The sequence below is a fragment of the Pezoporus wallicus genome, unplaced genomic scaffold, assembly GCF_028554395.1.
Source record: "Pezoporus wallicus isolate ANWC-B61680 ecotype Strahan unplaced genomic scaffold, APGP_CSIRO_Pwel_v1 contig_12814, whole genome shotgun sequence".
Lineage (NCBI taxonomy): Eukaryota > Metazoa > Chordata > Aves > Psittaciformes > Psittacidae > Pezoporus > Pezoporus wallicus.
Genome location: NW_026640662.1, coordinates 413,350 through 432,520, shown reverse-complemented (window position 1 = coordinate 432,520; position 19,171 = coordinate 413,350). Strand labels below are relative to the sequence as shown.

Below are 19,171 nucleotides of genomic sequence, written 5' to 3'. Positions count from 1 at the left end.
CAGAAACATAACATAGCATAACATAATATAGCATAGCATAACAACATAACATAATGTAACATATATAACAAGCATACCCCTTCTTTCACTAGACAAGAAACAAGAATATCTTTGTATAGCTGCTGACTTGCGGATGCAAGTAACAGGTAATGAATTTTCAGCACCTGCTTGAGTGCAGTGGTCAACACTAATGATTTACAAGTCCATACTGGTGATAGGATAGTTCAAACCATTTGATAGAACAGCTGGTTCATCCTGAACTGATGTGTGCCTCCCAGAAGGAAACAAACACCTGACACTGGATCTGAAGTGGTGATGAGACTCTGTATAGGCCTTTGGGCAATAGAGAGGAGTATTAAGGGTCCTTTCCTTCTTGAACACATGAATTCTTCACTGTTCATGGGATAGCTGTGGTGTTTGCCCATGCTGGGAATGTGTCCAGCCCAAACATAGGTCTTCCCCATGTGTTGATGGCCACTGAGACACAGAAGACTCCAATAATGTTCATCACTATTCCAGCTTTAACCTGTGAGGACACAAGTCCAAACCAACAATAACCAAACATGAGCACATCAAATTGCAGCAAAGCCCATTTATACATACAGAAGAAAGACACATGGTCAAATAAATCACAGAAATAGCCCTTGTACCCACTGTCCCGTGTTCTTGCTTAGGTGGAACACACTGTGCAAAGTCTTTGAACGCTTTGCTTTATAACTGATCTAGGAGCTTTAAGGCATGTACAAATTACTCTTATTAGTTAAAGAACAGTTCTGCCTCCTTCAAGTCTCTACTTCAAAACCTGGTAATGCTTGGGTACCGGGCACAGAACCTGCACTGTGTGGTCTGGCAGGCAATCAGAGGACCAGAGCCTAGGGCAGCTGATTGTTACCTTCTGCTTTCAGCTCCAGTGGAAACCAGGCTTCAGCTACACTTGCCAAAGCCCCACAAGACTGGAAAGCACTGGCTGCATTTTAACCCTTCAGTGTTTATGAGACTTATGACTTGTCAGTTTTTAATTGCAATGGGTCTGGGCTGTACATTTGCCAAAGCCTGTGAGAAAGGTACTGTTACTTCAGAGATGCAAATCCTTACTGCAATATTAAGACTGCATAAGAGAGAGATATACAGTGATAGTTACAGCCCACAAGATCTTCCTGGTACTTTGTAAATACTTGGCTAAGAAAATTAAACTCTCACCATATTTCAGGACAAAGGCAGTAGGGAGCTTCAGATAAGAGAACAGGCAATTATCATCTTACCATATCCAAAACATGGATGTGGCCATAGGAAAACACTATTGCATTTGGTGGTGTTGCAACAGGTAGCATGAAGGCAAGGGAAGTACTGAGAGTACCAGGCAGCATAAGATACAAAGGATTGATTTTGACAGATGCAGCCTGCAATGAAATGGAGAGAATATCACACTGAAAGTGTTCCAAAAGAAAAACATAAAGAACATATTCCAGCCCATTGAGGCACATGTGCTCGTTTCATTTCCTGCTATTATATCACCAATTTGCAAGCATTTTATTCTGAAATCCACACATGCTTAAAGATAACTTTGCTCTTGTTTCCTGTCCCACAATACTTAAAAACAAAGCTTCATTCTTTCTTGTTGTTTGTTTTGCTCTATGGTATAATTTGGAGTTCTGGTCAAATTTCTCTAACAGTCTTTTCTTTGACCTCAGACCACACTTGTGCCAGGGTAACACAGGGGTGGGATTATAATTACCAGGCGTGTGGAGTACCACTTTCAGATGTTATATAAACTCTGTGGGACTCAGAACTTAAGTGCCAACTTAAGTCACTAATTGCTCAGCACCTTGATTGGGATCGATTTACTTTGATGAAATGGTCTATGAATAAAGCGGTTGTATTTTACAAATTAAAAAAATAACCTATTTTTTCCTTTATGTTAGAGTTTCAATTCTGCTCAGAAAAGGCAGCAAAAGTTACCAGGTTTTTGTCTGTAAGTTTTAAAATTCCTCTAGCTTCCTATGGAAAATGACACATTTCTAATAATTGGGCCTACCACTTTCTGTTGTCTAGCAGAAAACCATGAGGATGAAGGAACCACGCAAAGGGATGAATAGGAAATGCTGAATGTTGGTTTCATTTAATGTTTTTGGTTGTTTTTCCAGTTCTGAGTTGATGGTTTAAATACAAAATGACTAGAAGTTTTAAATACAAAATGACACTTCACTTTCTCCAGGTCTAAGGGACACACCTTACAGAAGGCTTGAACTGGCTTCCTTTTCAGAGAGGGTGCCATCAGACAGGCATCCTGAATTAGCTGCTTCTTCCAGGTTGTTGGTTCTCAGATTCCAGGTGGATAGGTAGGGCAGATTGGAGAAAGTTTGCATTCCCACTTTTTATCTACATATGATGCTATAAACATAGCAGTGAACACCAGCTAAAATCACTATCCATTATGGTATACTGTCAGATGAACTGTTTCATTACTGGCTTTCAGATTAACATTGGAGCAACATTTAAGACAATAAATATGATACTGTTTTGCCACTAGAGATTGCCAGTTTAACTCTGATCTCCCAGTTGGTAGGATAACAGGTTGGAAATAATCTTACCATGGATGCAAAGATAGGTAGGAAGAGGGTGGCTGTGGCGACATTGCTGGTGCATTCTGTGAAGACAGCTACTGTAAGCGAAAGTACCGTTGCAGTGGCCCATGGTGGGATGTATCCTAATGGAGTCATTTGACGACCCAGCCAAACTGAGAGCCCAGATTTCTGACAAGAAAGAAGTGTTTTTCAGTCAGGCTCAGAACCCCTTGCTCGTGAACAGGAACTCCCATTATGTGTAACATTCCTGCCACATGATGCCAAATGACTCCTGAATTATATAAACACCATTCGGCAAAGTGTGTCAGCCTCCAAGAGGTCAGATAAATTGAAGAACATGGTCAGAGCACACAAACTCCTGAAAAATAGCCACAAATATTCACCTGTCCTCCCAGTTTTTGCTACTTTGGATCTGCCTCCAGATCTGAACATCTCTACTGGATGTGGTTTTGGGTTCATGCCCAGTAATACAGGACTAGATAATGAACCAGAGAAGTCTGCCTTTGAGTCAGAGAAAAACAAGACGTCAGGACATACTGCACTTGCATCAGCCAATGCAAAACCTCCTCCCAGCAGCAGCACAACACTCCAGGGCATCTTCCTTTGAACCACACTCCACTCTAGCAGCGGGGCTGTTAAAAATGGCTTTTTTGTATCTGAAGTGAGAAATGAAAAGCAGAACATGTTTTAAGAAAGTGAAGACATTTTGTCTCCTGTTCTATAAGCTACCAGGAAAAGACCCAACAGGCAGATGCATGTTACTGAGAAACCTGCATAGGGTAAGGGTAGTACACATGGGCAGGGACTGTGCCCGAGCCTAGCCCAAGAAGTGAGAGAGGTGAGCTACCCTGAAGAACTGCATGTGAATCCACTATATGTGTCTGTCATGTTAGCTGGAGCTGGCTGTTTCACAGTGTTACACTTTCTCTTTTAAATACCTTCTTTAGTCTCTTCAGGGTCAGATGTGCTTGCATTCCAGCTTGTGAATTTGGGTTTGTTAGCAGGAAGGATAAAGAGTAGCAAGGCAATAAACATAGCAGGAGCAGAATCAGTGATATACCTGAAGAAGAAAAGAGAATATAGCTTAGAAAATAGGTATCTTTCCTCCTAGAAGATGGCTGGCTTCTAGCATCTTAGTCACTCTCTTTGGTGTCCTGTTTGGGGCTTATACATTAGCAATATGGGTCATTAGGTCACGACTGAGGTCTCTCAGACCTGCCACAACAGAGACAGTAGTAAAAGAAACTAGCTACAATGCACATCAATAACGAGAGTCACAGATGACAACTGCTCCTGCTCTGTGGTGAAGCCAGCGTTCAACAGCTGTATCTCAAAGAACAATGTGTAAAGAAATGGCCTGAATAATAATCCCATTGTGCATTAAGGGCATTTTATGCCCCTTAATATGCCACAGACAGTCTGCAAAGAAGCCATTCAGAGCACCAAATCAGTTTCCCAGTGAGTTCTAAGCTATTGTTCAGAGGTGATATTACCAAATATTCATATGATACCGCAACTTATTGGAGCTCATAAAAACAAAACAGTAACACATATACAAGTGTGACTAAGACCACCATTGCAGAAGTTTCTTTTTTTTAGGAGTTTCAGCTTCCTCCATGTCCCAGCCTCCAACCTTCATTGCAGTACAAACTGTCAAACAGTAGATCTCAACTGGTGATCTCACACACAAGCGATAGGATCAAGCCCAGGAAGCGTGTGAATTTCAATAAGGTTGGAATTAATGACTCCACACTCAAAATGGAATGCAAGAGCAAGGGAATCTGATTCACAGTCAAGAGGGTGCAGGACAAAAATCCCCTAAAACTTACTTTTCTCCTCCTGGGAAGAGCCCAGCAGCCCAGCCTTTTACGAAGCCTGGGTGTCTGGAAAACCACAAGAGAACCAGAGAAATAAACATCAGGAGGACATTGAATTCAGCATAAGAGATAGGGCCTAACTTCTTCATTTCTGTCTTCAGCACATTGTACGCAGCTTTTTCTTTATCACTTTTCTCTGCTCCACAGCCCCAGCTTTCCTTAAAGCTTGAAGAAAAAAGGAGAAGAAAATACTGTAAGTATTAACATACTAGAAGGATTTAACATGCTTGCCATTCTGAAGCTGTCACTCCTGGGCACAGACACAGACTATAGCAGAGGCCAGGAACAAAGAAATGACAAGAGTGTCAAAGTATTTCATGGGGACATGCTAATTCTCACAGAAGAATGGGGTCTATGAATGGATCTAAGTATCTGTCCAATTTTGAGCAGCCTGGAATGAAAGCCACAGTTTTGAATCAAGGGTAGCAAACCAGATATGCTAGCTCTCTTAGGGCTGACATTCACAGATGTGAAATTGAAATATAAGAAGGCAATTATGTCTGAATATTAAGAATATATAAAGCTTTGCCTTAGTGCAACTCCCATGGACACAAAAGGTTTCCAGACCTCAGAAGTTCCTGTGAAATGGAACTGGTTTCTGCTACAAAATTAGTAACTTGTCAGTGGATTCGTCTGACCCGTATTTATCAATAAGCTGATCTACATTAGCCGAGGGGTTTCCACAATATCGTATAGTTAAATACTCACTTGAGTCCTATGAAGGAGCACTGTAACCAAAGCCAAGCTAGTACCAACATAAGAATCATGTTTGGGAATGAAAACCCAAACCAGGAAGCAAAATTCACAATATCGTTATTGTTGGGGTATAACCTGAAAAGATAAATGTTTTCCATATGAATGTCAAAACGTTTAGTAATCTGCTCTTCCTTTAATATGTGCAAATGACAAATGTACATGTAAATCTGGGACAAACATTTATGTAATTATAGGTAACATCCATAGCCTAACTGAAGTCAAGAGGAAGGCAGCCTTGATTTCAGGGAAAACCTATATAATCCTTGATTTTTCCTGTATTTTATTTTAATGCATATAGAAGCTCATGTTGATCTTTTAGATCTCAGTAAGACAAGCACTGCTGAAAGATTCCACACACATCCTAGGTAGCTTTCACTTCCAACATGCCTGTTCATTTATCCCAAGACAGGACATTCTTTCTTCCTCCCCACTCATGCTAATAGAGCAGGAATTGTCTTCCCTGAAATTAATAGCTGTACTTCAGATCGCTTCAACAGAAGACAAAGTTGCTGGCTGGCTTCAAAAAATGAAGTCAGTATTTTAAGAACTGCAATTTTTATTCAATAGCAAATTTCCATCTGGGTGTTAAAACGAATGGGTAATGTGGCAGCTGAGGCTGAAGTACTCCCAACAGAATCATAGAATAAACTTGATTGGAAAAGACCTTTTTCATCAAGTCCAACCATTACCCCAGGACTGCCAAGACCACCACTAAACCATGTCTCTGAGGGCCTCATCTACACTTACAGGACTTGGAAAGACTGTGGAGGGACTGTTGTGGAATCTGCAAAATTTCCACTGTAAATTATGTTGCATTTAGATCAATTCCCACACTCAGCTTAGTGAAGAGAGTATTTTGTGGATAACTCCTTTTCTTTACAACAGTGGCTGCACAGTTTCCACAGCCACAGCATGGAGGAATAATATTATAGGAGAGGCTAAACTATTTTTAGCTCTCTTCAGTGTACTTATGAGAAGAGTTAATCATACATCCTTCTGATGCTCTTCACTGCAGTTCCTCTGCTGATGTGTTACATTTCAGTTGAAAAAGTGGAGGCAGAAGAACCAGTATCTCTGATTAACAAGCTCTCTGCTGATTGCCAGCAAGTATTGCCAAGTTTCTCAGGAGACCTATGACATCAACACATAGCTGCCTAAAAAAGGCTGAAGCAAAACAATGAGTCCCATCACTTTATACACATTCCTCACTCTTAGTTCACCAACTGGTTATTGCTTATGGTCTGCAACTGAAACTGTCATCTAAGATGAGTCAGCTGGTCACAGAAACAGTACAACAGTATAAGTAAGAGAAAAAGCAAAAATTACTTACTGATTCATCTGGCCTTTCAACACCATGTTTGGTGCTGTTCCAGTGAGTGTTGCAGTTCCCCCAATGCTGGCAGCATAGCATATGCAAAGTGTCATTCCCTTACATATCCGCTTCCTCTTCTTCTTTTCCTCAGATCTGGCATCATCAGGGTCTTGTCCACTGCCTGTGGCTAAACACAAAGAACACAACTAAGGGAAAGTTAGCGTTGCAGAAAGTTCAGGACAGGGTCTGTAGGTTCAGTACACTTTGTGTATGCCATTTATTTTAATTCAAAAAAACACAGATATGTCTCCAAATACTTTGGACTCATGTTCATGAGCAGCTAAAGAGAGACACTGAATATCTGGGTCTACATGATCCAAAGATGCTGCTGTCCGTATAGGTGCCATAGTTTCTCAGCAGTAATTTCCTGTTTCACAGAGAGGCTTACCACCAGCCACATACTGAAGTCATTGAAACCATTCCAATACCACAGAAAGAACCCAACTAGCTTTACTAGCTGTAATATAGGCAGACACCCCCCCCCCCCCCCCAACCCCAAAGTATTGCCTGGTGTAACTGTTAAGATCAATATGTTGTGTCAGTTTACATCAGCCATGAAATTTTGCTGCTTTGTCCATTGTTCTCTGAGGTTAACAACCTAATTTTGAAGTCTGACTAGACTAATGGAGCAGGACAATGAATTTATAGCAATTACAACCAACTCAACAATACCAAGAGGTATTTTTGCACCCATTTACTACCTTCACTACATGCTACAATAAATTAGCCAGCAAAGCCATGCAGATCCTTCTAACCAACATTAAAAAGAGCATTTGCAAATACGAAAATCTATCTTTAATATAACTGTTTGGAAGCTAGAAATGAGCAGCCTTACAGAGCACTCTGTGTGACCAAGTGACATACTTGTGGGTTTGCACATCTTACATAAACGTGGTGTCTGAGCTTTGTACAATCATAATGCATTCTCCCTTCACAAGTGAGATGAGAAATAAAGCAAACAAAAAGCAGAGATCACAGCTGTATCTAAACTATGTCTCCAAGGTCTAAACAAATATAGCAGTTATGAGTCAATCTCATAAGAGAACAATGTCTGGCATACATAAACACCCTTTATTACATTGTGTCTCCCATGGACATGTCAGCCAGAAAATGGGCCAGATGTGCCCTGGGCAGAAAGCTTGAAATGTGAGACACAGAATGAGCTACCAACGTTTGCACTTGTCCTTGCACACAGTCACACAGGGAATTGTGGCAGATCAACTTGCTAATTTGGTAAAATCACATCTCCATTAAGATCCCCAGAACACCCCTTCCTCCTCTGAAAGAGAAAGGCACCACAAATCTGATCTTTAATTGTATTTAGTAATGTAGCTTTCTTTACCTCCACTACAGAGAAGCGAAACCAGAGAGACTGAGTTTGTGCACGTGGTTCAAATCAAGTGAAACCTACTGCAGAACCACAGCACTGACAGAAGGACCTTGTGGAGTCAAGCATTGGGTTAAGATCACACTTGAAAGCATTCCAAACAGCAGTTTGTCTACTGTGAGTCAAATGACACCACCTCCTCTTGTCCATGTAGCTTTTAAGGCATTTCTCTTTCTTCTCCCTAGCTCCACATACAATTAGGTCAAAAAGAGATATTTATTACTCCAGAACCAAAATAGGCTGTGTTTGCACAAAGTTTTTCAAGCATTCCTATGTGGCTTAGAAGCTGAACCCCCACTGATAATCACAAGACTGGGATTCTCAGGGTTAGATTATACTTCCCACAGGATATGCTTTTCAGTTCCCTGAGAAGGCAGTTAAGTCTAGGGAAACTATGGGAGAATGACCACAGCTTGAAGGAAAGAACATAACAATCTGCATGGGACCTAGCACTAAGCAGAACAAAACGGCAACCAGGAAGATTGGAAACCAATTTGTAAAACCTAGGTGTCATGCATTTGGGTGCTTTCAGTCAGGTCACCATTCTCTTTCTTTGGAAAAGGCACAGAGAACTCTTTCTAGGTCAGGGAGCTCTGAGCATAGCAAGCTCAGTAGAATCAACTCACTGCAGAGGCCCCTACCATGTGCTGAAGTGGGATCTGATGCATTCTTTTCCTCCAGCTCGATCACTTTGTTTGTTTGCCCAGTTGCTTGTTCCACTGTGGTCATATCATACTCTGTGGTGTCCATTTGATCCAGGACAGCCTGGACAATGGGAACCATCATAGCAGTGGTCGCTGTGTTACTTATCCACATGGACAGGAAAGCAGTGACAACCATAAATCCCAGCATGAGGCTGAAAAGAGAGAAACAGAGGAGAAAGGAGAAAAAGAAAACAGACTTTTCTAGGCATTGTAGTCACAGGGATCTGTGTAGTGTCGAGATTTCCTTCCAGGACAGCTCTGCCACCTTCACTGAAGGAATCCCAGAAAGCCAGTTAGCTCCTTAGTCTACACATGATGAAGTCCGTCATCATTCTGCCTCCAAAGGCAAGCACCTAAATTTAGTCAGGTGCTGGTTTTGGCTGAAGGACAAATACACTGCTGCTGCTGCTGCTGTCAAACTTCACCTCTGTAAAGTCTGTACAAGTGCAGAGAGCTAAAGAGGTTCTTGAAGGTTCCCTTCTTTGCTGACTGTTAAACACCATCCCTAGGCCTCTGCAAAATTGACAGAGGCAAGGAAGAAGTAATGCAATACTCTTACAGTGCAGGTTTCGCCCCAAGAATCAGCAGCACCCTCAGCGCAATCCTTTTGTGAAGATTCCAATGTTCAACAGAAATTGCAACAATCAGCCCTCCAACGAAGAGCATGCTTGTGTCATTTAGGTACTGAAAGCACACCTGAAAGACAGAGAAGGTAGGTCAGGTGCCAAAATGCTGCCTCCTGCTAGCTTCACTAATATGTTTTGCTTCCTGTCCTCTCAAAGCCATTTTCTGCACCAGACCCCATCCCAACACTGGCAGAAGGGGAAGATCCAGCATTAGAGCTACTTCAGTTTCCTGAACTCTTGATCTCCTGCTCAAGTGCTGAAATGTTCAGTGCAGGGGCTTTTTTTTGCATCATGCACCTTCTTTTTAGATTATCAGGAGTTAATAAAGTACAAAATGAAGCAGTTTCCTAAAACATTGGTAGGAGCTCAAAGTATTGTGTAGGTACCAGAAATGCTGAGCCCCAAAATGGCTTTCTTAGCACCTTTAGTAATCACACCTACCCTTTCCAGCTTGTTGGCCAGAAGTGAACCTTAGCTACAGTACCTAGTATAGCCTTGTGCTAAAGCACTAGCACAAACAGCCAGAATGAGCTTTGGAAGGGACATAGTGTAATTGCTGGCATCATGATCTCTACCCTGTTGGAAGAAGTTTGTTCCATGCGTTTTGAAATCTCACAGAGAATATGTCACACTGCTCTCTCATGGGATGGGTTATGAACACACAAACTGCTGGCACTAGTAGGTGCAGCAGGATCCATGCCTAGAAACAGACCTTTCCCTCTACCACCTTAAGCCCCACACCCATAACATTTTGAGAAAATATACATTTAGTTCAGCATCTTCCCATACAGGAGCCCTGAACACTGCTCAACAGAGTCAGAAACAGCACCACAGAACTGGAGCACTTTCCTATCTGACTTGTTTGATAAATATTTTTGGGGGAGCACAGCAATGGATTTCCCTGTATCAGATCTGGATTGAGCAAGGTTCTTACTGATTTAGAGCTCAGAACTCCAAGCAGAGGGAAAAATACCACAGGCATGAGGGAGGTAACAGCCAGTGGGATCACTTCAGTGCACCAGTACACAGCCATGATGATGATCATATACGCACATTTGGCCTCCTGCAATATGATGGAAGACACGTTTAAGCACAGAAAATTAATTCTTAAAGATAAGAAACATGTTGGTAGCTCTTATAAAAGGCCTAAATACTCCATTGTTTGTAGCTTAACCAGTTACGCTGAAATAGGTAGCAGAAAACCTGAGGATTTAAACTTGTACTTTTAAACCTTGTTCTGAAGTCACTTGCATAAAAAGATCTTTTTGACCACAGTATTTAATACATGCTCCCAAAATGTACAGTGTGAGAAAAACAAACCTTTCACAACTAGGTACATACAGTTTGCAGTGTACAATTGCCTTTTGACAGCTGAGGTGAGCAGATTTCACATCTAGGAGCCAAGAATTGTTAACAGTGTTTGTAGATTTGGGCATTTCTATTTTGAGTTAATTATTTTGAAATGGATGGCCAGATTTCCCAGTGCATGTGATTAGCTTGTATGAAATCACAAGTCTTTGAGGTGTGTCCATTGGCACACCTGAACCCAGAAACTATTATCACTAAGTCATTTAAAAGTTAACTTTTTAAAGTAACTCTTAAAGTAAAATCCTTTTACTTTTTTTTTTCCCCCTTTTTTTTTTTGGTGACTAAGAGGTATTTTACTGCTTTCCCAATTCAGACTGTGCTTACAAAGACAGGGAAAGGAGATTCCCCAGGTTAGAAATGTTGCAACCTTTTTACACTGTTGATGAGGCATTCCTGTACCACAGCCTTTCTTGGTTTGTACTTTCAAAGTTGTTCAGAGAAGCAAGCATTCATTAGCCAACGGTAAACAGGGTTTTAAAGCTTAAGCTAGTGTTCGGTAGTTCAGAATTTGCTCATGTTTAGAGTATGTGTTTATAGGATTTTATTTTAAAACAACAAATGGGACTCTATTGCAAAAATAAATGGTGTTACAGTGACATTTAAAAAGTGCTGTAAGGTGATATTTATAAATAGGGGTGTGTTTTCCTTCATTTTTTTGAGAAGCTGAGGAACCAGAAAACAGCCTTTGTCAGTAATTAGGGTTTGTTTTTTTTTCTTCCAGGTTTCCAGGAATAAATTATAGCACAAGTTCTGAAAAAAAAATTTCTTCAGACAGATCCTATAGGTCTCTTCCCTTAACAAGTATGAGGTGAGCTCATGACAGAATTTATGCTACACTACAGTAGCCAAGTGCTAGAACTGATTGTAGTTAATCTGTTGCCAGTATGAAACACAGATAAACAACCCAAAGTACTAAAAATCACAATACAGAAGGAACTCTGGTTTCATAGAGTGGAGAGTAAATAATTTATATGAAGTTCAAAAATACAACCATGCTTATAAATTAACCAACCATAACCAATTCGAACAACCAAGGATCTGGAATGAAATATATGTCTGTATCTCTACCTACATCAATCTGTGATTTATGGGAACAGTCACAGAATGTTTCTTTGGTGTCTAGTCAGTTGACAGCAGAGACAGTGAGATGCTTTCTCACTGAGAGCTGAAAAAGCAATCACTAGTGGAAATATTCCTCTCCCACTGTGAAATACTGTAATTTCCCAGATTAGACTGATGACACAATATTTCTACAAATACCAAAAAACTTAACCCATATTTATTTTTTTATGGAAATTGTCTTAGTGTTGGTTAAATCATTGTCTAACAGTCAGGAATTCCTCTTTCTGTAAAACACCAGCATTCAACTGAAAGGCAGTGCTGATATTACTTAGACAGGTGAACCAGAGTGGCTGGCAATCTTGGCTTTATAAATATGCATGACATTTTCCTGCACTTTATAATACATTGAGCAATACAAATCTCTCAGAAGAAAGGCTGCTTTTAGCATTAGAATAGCCTCTATAGCTCTAGTAGGCTAAAATATCATAAACAGAGCTTTCACACTTTGCCAAGAATGCTACTAGACATTAGAGACCAAGCTCTTCACTGAGTTATTCCAATTTTATGCTGGTATAACTCCACTGAAAGCACAGGAGTTGTGCCATCACCACCTCTAGAGTAAGACGGATGTGAACTGGAGAATATTGCATTTGAAACCTGTTGTGATCACTGCGTAACGCACAATGCACAGCTCCCAACTGCACCACTGATGAAGAATGCCACTCAGCAGCTCTCCCTGAAGCGTAGCAGAGCCTCAGCAGCAGAGCGGGCTGGAGATCCCAGATGTCCTACCTTTCAGTCCACTGCCACCACTACTAGACAGTGCAAGATACAATTCTAAATGTGCAGGCCAGTTATGTGTATATTTACTGTTGACTCAAAAAGAATTGCATCCAATTTGCAAGACAGGTTGGGTCCATGGGAGCCCCGAGTCCTGGCAGTGGCACAACCCTTAGGGTGAATAGAGATTGGCACAGAGCTCCTTCTGCGAGTTGGGCTGCTGAGCACCAGTGCCTGAAGATTTGGGAGTGACACCTGCAACAATGCTCCTGAGACCTGGGACCGAGTGGCAGAAATGCTTCAGAGATGAGGTGCAGGAAGGAGCTGCTCCAGTGCCCTGCGGGGAAGCGAAGTTACCTTAGCAGGGATTAGGTACTTTGCTCTGGTGCAAGGCAGATGCTGTGGCGAACATGGCCAGTGCTGCACAGCATGCCCAGGGCATGGCCTGCACGAGGCGGGCAAGCAGGCGGGAGCACAGCAAGCCTGGACAGGGCCCGGGGTGGCCGGCTGGGGCAGGGGCTGCTGGGGCAGGGGCTCCTGGGCAGCGGGGGGGCTCTTGAGGTAGCGGGGGCCGGAGCGGGGGTCTCTGTTCTCCGAGGGGGCCCCGCAGGCACTTACCCGCGTCGGCACAGCGATCGGCAGCGGCAGAAGCAGCAGCGGCGTGAGGAAGAGGATGGCGAAGGACCGGCATCTCAGCAGGGTCTGCAGGCAGGTCGGGGCCATCTTCTGTGGGGACAAACGGTCAGGGCGCGCGCAGGAGCAGCGCCCGCCGCCTTAAGTACGGAGGGACATGGCTGGGGCGACGCGACCCGCCCGCGGCCGGACGGGGGCCGGCCGCTCCCGCCCTGACGGGACATGGGGCTCCTTCCCGCCCTCACGGGACACCGGGCTCCTTCCCGCCCTCACGGGACACCGGGCTGGCTCCTGCCCTCCCTCACTGACACCGGGCTGGCTCCCGCCCTCACGGACACCGGGCTCGTTCCCGCCCTCACGGGACACCGGGCTGGCTCCTGCCCTCCCTCACTGACACCGGGCTGGCTCCCGCCCTCACGGACACCGGGCTGGCAGCGCTGCAGACGCGGGTCCGGAGCGATCGCGCCGCAGCGGAGCCGCCGTCCAGGCGCGAGCCCGGTGCCCGCAGGCCCTCGCCGGCTCCGGGAGGTTTTCCTGAGTCAGGTGGGGCCGGGCCGCTCCGTCACACGGGAGCCGGGACACGGCGGGGGCATTTCCCGGTTCCTGAGATCCCCCTCTGCCCAGAACGGGGAACGCTGCCTCATGGCTGTGGGTAAAGCTACGGCACCGGCTGGGAGCGGGTCTTAAAACTCGCCCTGCTCGCGGTGCCTGCAGAAAGTCAGGAGTAAGCCCATATCCTCATCATACGTATTGTGTGGGGACCAAAGTGTGACACACGGCTTCTCGCGGGTGCTGGGCTTTCAGGAGGTGCTGATGATGCCAAGGGGGATCATCTGTCACTCATTTACACAGTGGTGAGGAAGGACTTAGTTCCTTTAGGGAAATGAGAGTTAAAACCACAGCGGTGGTCTCCCCAAAACAAAGGTCTGTGCAGGCATGCATGGCTATGCTTCACTGCCTACTGTTTTGTGAGGGATTGTGTGCCTGAGACCTGGGTTAAAAATAACCCAGAAAGGTTAACTTGAAAGGTTATTTTTGATGCCATTCATTTCAGTGATTTGGTCCGAGTGTAGCCACAGAATGGGAATCCTAAGTGATGGTGCCGCTAAAAGGGTCGCAAACACTATCAAGATGCCAGAAAGGCACAACTGAAGCTACTGGAAATCAGACTGAAGGCAGATACTGATATTTTATGTTCTGCTTTTAGGATGTCAACAGCCACCTGAAATTGAAGGCCGGTGTAAATCATATCTTAACTGTTTGATCCTTCAGTCTCTTAGTACAGTCTTACCAAGCAGTTACTCACAGGAATAATGCTTTTCAGATTCCACAACAAGTAACGAGGGAGCTTGGACTACAGCTTGTGCTATTTGTCCTCTGCTGACCAGAGGAACTTGAGTGACAGAAGTTCAAAACAAGACACTCCAATGTTACTGTCTTGTTTGTAAAAGCAGTGAATGTCCACTAAGGAAAACAGCAGCCAACCGGATCTGGACTGACTCCAAATCTTCAAACCTTTAGCAGCAGTCCCTCTGGGTATCTTACTAACACAGAGGAAACTTTACACCAGTGCAATAGAAGAAAGCAGGGAAATGGCCAAAACTTGCATTTCTGTGGCCAGTCTCCAATGAAAAAATGGTCTGTAGTCAACAAAGAAAAGAGACTACAAGCACTTAAATAAGAAAATGCAGAGTTAACTGTAAAAGAGCTGTACTAGGCACACTTTGGTAGACCAGTGTAAATATGATTGTCTGTCTTACGAGATGCAGTGCAGTAAAGAAAAAATGAAAAGAAAACCCACAAACACTAGTTTTGGGGTGAAAGGAGTCTCCTTGTAGCTAGGAATGAGATCAGGGACTCCTGCAGGCAATTAACTAGCCCATGCCTCAGTGTCCGATACAGAGAAGGGAATCCATATTTACTTGTTGTGCAGAATTATTGCAAGCTTGCCTTCAGTGTGTTATGCAAAGTACAGTCTATGATACGCAACAAAACAAAGGATTTACAGAAAAGAACAAATATTTGAATAATAGGAAATTAGAGTGATTGATTTTCTGCTGTTCAGATAGCAATTGTCAATCAGAATGGTGTACTTTCGGGAGGAGAAGGGAAGGGGCATGAGAAACATGATGTTCCCTAGGGTTCTTAGGAACAGCTGACTTGGGACAGGGATAAGAATATGGTGCAGGCCTCCCAAGAGATTATAAAGCAGAAAGGAGGAAAACAGGGAGTTGCCAATCAAGATCAGCAAGGACCTGACCCTTAGAGATAAATACCCACTTCTTCCCCATGGAGCTGCCTGGACAATACCAGGTGAATGAGAGAGGGAGATTCAGGAACAACATGGAGTCCAGATTTGAAAGAAAGTGTGTCTATATCACCTTTATCTGAGCGTGGTTGTATCTAAGACCTGGGTCCCAAACTTAGCAATTGAAATCTTTCTATGAATCAAGGCCAAGACTGATAAACTGAGGTTCGAAACCTAAATGTGGAGGCATTCCCAGCAGTCTGACTAAAGCAAAAGCTAGGAAAAATCTTAAGCATGACCAGAGAAATAAGTAGCTTTCATTTCTTTACTTGTTTTGCAAAAGTAGGCTCCTTTTCTAGAGGCGTGCTTCAGGAGGAGAGTAGGTTGGTTTGTTGGAGTGCATGTGAAATATGTGTTCATGAAAAATATCTGTGCTGACTCTGCTGAGGAGAAATTGAATTAGTGCCAGCTTCAGTTCCTGTGGAGTCTGCTAGGAATTCAGGTACACCCAAGCAAAGCCACTGGCTGTTGCAGAACAGCGGGGACAAAGTCCTGCACTGAACTGAACCGGTAATCTTGAAGGTAAATTCTGACCTTGTTACCCCCTTGCTCAAGCCATCCTGCCACCCACACTTCATATTTAAGGTAGCACTATCACAATTTTATAAACCATTGAAGGTTTTCATGTGTCAATTCATATTCTGCTGTAAGAACCAGGAGGCTGAGAAGTTGCCTGAATCCAAACATTAGAACCACATATTCACGTATTATCATAAACAGCAGAATGTGGGTGGGAATAAGAATACTGAGTGAGGACAAGAGAAAAGATGCCTACATTCAGACAAGGAGGTGGTAAGGCTGTGCAATGCATAGTAAAGATGCAGGAAGGGGAGAGCAGGACTGGATGAAACGGGGGAAGAGAGCAGTTTACAATGAAGGCCAAGGCTGGGCACTGGTCTCTAAGGGGTCTCTATGTACCAATGGAGAGAAGCACAGAGGAGCATGTTTGGTTTGGAAGTCTTCCAGCTGTTCCCTGCCTCCCTCAGTCTATGCTTACAACTCAGATATACTTGGCACTGGCTGGATGAGAGTGCTACAGGAATGGCAGCTCTTTCACATAATTTGCACACGAGCTTCCTCTTCACTGTGCCAAGGAGGAGGCAGACAAAGCCTTGGCTGCTTACTTTACAGAGCTAGTCTGAAAGCCAGGCAAAAGGAAGCTGCAGAGAACCCATCGTGCTTGCAAAACCTCCAGCAGCAGGAGTTTTAGATGGTTCAGAGAGCATTCAAACTAAAACCTTTCACAGCCTGAAATTTAGCTTGTGCTAATTGAGCACTAACTGCAGGCCTTCAAGAAAAAGGAATCTTTTCCTCCAGTTAGTACAGCTCTGCACATAGCAGAGACCAGAGCAGTATTTACAAATATCTATGCAAGATGTGTGCTTTCATGGTCTTTTACTACTTCTTTAATGACACTAGGTAAAATTATGGTAAATGGTAGGTAAAATGGTGTAACTTTTGGTTGCAGACACCATTTAGAATTGGAATATTGTAGCAGCCTTTGGGCTAAATTTTGATACTCACTGAATAATAAATTTGCTGCTCTTTTTGTTCTTGGTATTAAGTTTCAAATCAGTGTACAAAGGAACTCAGATCTTTGTGTTACAGAGACTTAGATATGGGTTGGAATATGAAGTACAACCAGGAGCTGAATCAGGTCTCTTGTACCTCAGCCTCTTTCTTGGTTACTAGATACCACTTCCCATTTGCTGCTATGCTGCCTTAATAAACACAGGCATTTTAAAGCATATGAAGGACCAAGGGTATGGTGCAGTAACAGACCCAAGCCCATCTCATGGCTCACTGCCACTGATCTGTCCCAGCTCTCTATCCGTTTCTCTGCTGGTGGCTCTGGGGCTCACTGGAGTTTGACTTGACGAAGAAAGCAGAACATTTTTTTGCTGAGTTAGTGAGCTGAATAAGTTCAATGAGGTGTTCAGTGAGCACCAAAGCCAGCCCAAGAGACTGGGCCAGTTATGGCTGGGAACTGGAACAGCTGGGACAGGAATAGCCGCAACTTTCAAGATAGCAGATTCATAGATGAGCTTGACAGCCTGGTTATCAAACCACACACAGTCTTGTGATCTTCCCATTTGAACTTAAGATACCAGATTCAATGTTGTAAGTCACTGTAAAGAGTTCCACTCAGAAGAGGGACCCTGCTGAAGACTAGTTAACAAAGGCTGACCTGCATTGTTTTGGCTAGTAGAAAGGGGTTAGAAATCAAGTTCCCTTGGAAGATGAGCATTCCAGGGTCATCAGTCCAGGTGGAAAAATTGGGAAAGAAAGGTTTTAGTGTAGTTTAGGCCTTTCCCCAAGAAGCTGCTTTTCTGTTATTCACTACAAGCCAATCATCCCAGTTACTCCTGTTAGTGTTGGATAGGAATAGTCTGTGGCAAGGAGGCTTTCCAGGTACCAGTTGATTCATTTAATTAGAGATGCACATATTTTCCACCACTAATTCAAATGCTGCTCAAGCACACAAGTACAGTTTGCCTGTTTTAAAGCAGTTCGTTTGACCTAGATAACTGTTATTTCCTCTCAAGACAAAAACTCTCCACACAGTTATGTTGCAGGCTCCATGCAACATCCAGAGGTACGAAAGTGTTAACAAAATTATATTAAACAAGGCCTTTAAGATGTATCATACTTGAGATTGAGAAACAAAACTGAAAAAAACCTGACCCTGAGACATCCCAGGACTTAGCAGCGGCAGAACTGTCTTCTGCCCAGGCTTTGGAAATCACACTAAAAAAATAACCAGCTCAGAACTTACCTCTGTGTGATGCTCAACTTAAAAAGGTGCCTGGAGGACCTCTTGTACAATAATGTTATGTGCTGAAAGGTTTACGTGGAATTTAAATGGAAAGAGTTACTGCCAGCATTCAGAGAGAATCCCTGTTTCATTACTTTCCGTTTTCCCTCCAATCAGTACTTTCCAGCCACCGCAAGTCCACTGTGTTGCCTTAGGAGTATCTTTCAACTAAGTTCCCAGTGGAGCATCTGATACTTTTCCAAGAAAAGCTTCTGAGGCTCTGAACGAACAGTCCTTTCAGTACAATCCCTGTGCCCAACAACTTCCAACATAAAAGCCCTCATTATGAATTTTGAGTCAGTGGGGTTTTCTCAGTCAGTGTGTGCTGCTGATCAGGCTTTCTTGACCTAGAATTGGTAATGTCTGAATAATTTGCATGAAGCCCTAAAGCACATTTGAATGCTTGCAGGGTAATGACTACAAAAGAAAGAAAGAAAAAGAAAAGAAAATCATATTTAAAAAATGTGATTTGGAATTGGCAGCTCTGTAACCTTCCCTTAGCTGCCACCTCATTAACATATTTGTTCAAAAGCCTTTTCTCTGCCTCATTACATAATTTGTGTTACAAAATCCAGATAAACACTCATTATTCCCAAGTCTAAATAATGGCTTATTGGGCTTCCTTTTGCTTCTTCTTTCATATTTCCCAGAGAAAAATAGGGACAGAAAGGACTTGTTCGCATGGGAAATGAACCACACTGGTTTCCGAGTAACATCTGGGGCATGTGTTGTGAATGGCATTACAATACATTATACAAATACTAGTGAATGACTCTTCCCAATCCCTCTGCAAAGTAGAAGACTTAATACTTGTTCTCATTTTACAGACTAAGAAGGTCAGTTCTTATTTTTTGCATCTCTTGTATCTCATTGTTCCACACTGGGCAGCACCTATGAC

The 19,171-nt window shown here is 43.1% G+C and overlaps 1 protein-coding gene across 3 annotated transcripts; it reads right to left on the bottom strand.

Annotated features, from left to right (window-relative positions):
- Positions 1-104: 104 nt before the first annotated feature.
- Positions 105-18,432, bottom strand: SLC13A5 (solute carrier family 13 member 5). 3 transcript variants are annotated; one of them, XM_057419994.1, is made up of 13 exons: positions 18,235-18,432; positions 13,136-13,243; positions 10,242-10,370; positions 9,241-9,377; positions 8,619-8,833; positions 6,549-6,717; positions 5,171-5,293; positions 4,415-4,627; positions 3,524-3,645; positions 3,123-3,241; positions 2,592-2,753; positions 1,263-1,400; positions 105-526 (listed from the first exon to the last, which is right to left on the bottom strand). In XM_057419994.1, the coding sequence occupies exons 2-13, from the start codon at positions 13,238-13,240 to the stop codon at positions 398-400; spliced, it is 1,761 nt and encodes a 586-aa protein (XP_057275977.1). In that variant the 5' UTR covers positions 13,241-13,243; positions 18,235-18,432; the 3' UTR covers positions 105-397. The 3 variants fall into 3 exon arrangements, with proteins under 3 accessions (XP_057275977.1, XP_057275975.1, XP_057275978.1); XM_057419992.1 differs by lacking the exon at positions 18,235-18,432 and adding an exon at positions 14,023-14,124 and having other exon boundaries at positions 13,136-13,245; XM_057419995.1 differs by lacking the exon at positions 18,235-18,432 and adding an exon at positions 11,748-11,840 and having other exon boundaries at positions 13,136-13,194.
- Between the last annotated feature and the right edge of the window lie 739 nt (positions 18,433-19,171).

Bases quoted from the DNA above. Each gene is read 5' to 3' on its own strand.
- SLC13A5 (XM_057419992.1), bottom strand. From the start codon at position 14,092: ATGCATGCCTGCACAGACCTTTGTTTTGGGGAGACCACCGCTGTGGTT. The intron at 13,246-14,022 runs AACTAAGTCCTT...GTTTGTCCCCAC, and splicing joins AACTCTCATTTCCCTAAAGG to AGAAGATGGCCCCGACCTGC. The intron at 4,628-5,170 runs GTGAGTATTTAA...TTTTTCTTCAAG, and splicing joins TGCTCCTTCATAGGACTCAA to CTTTAAGGAAAGCTGGGGCT.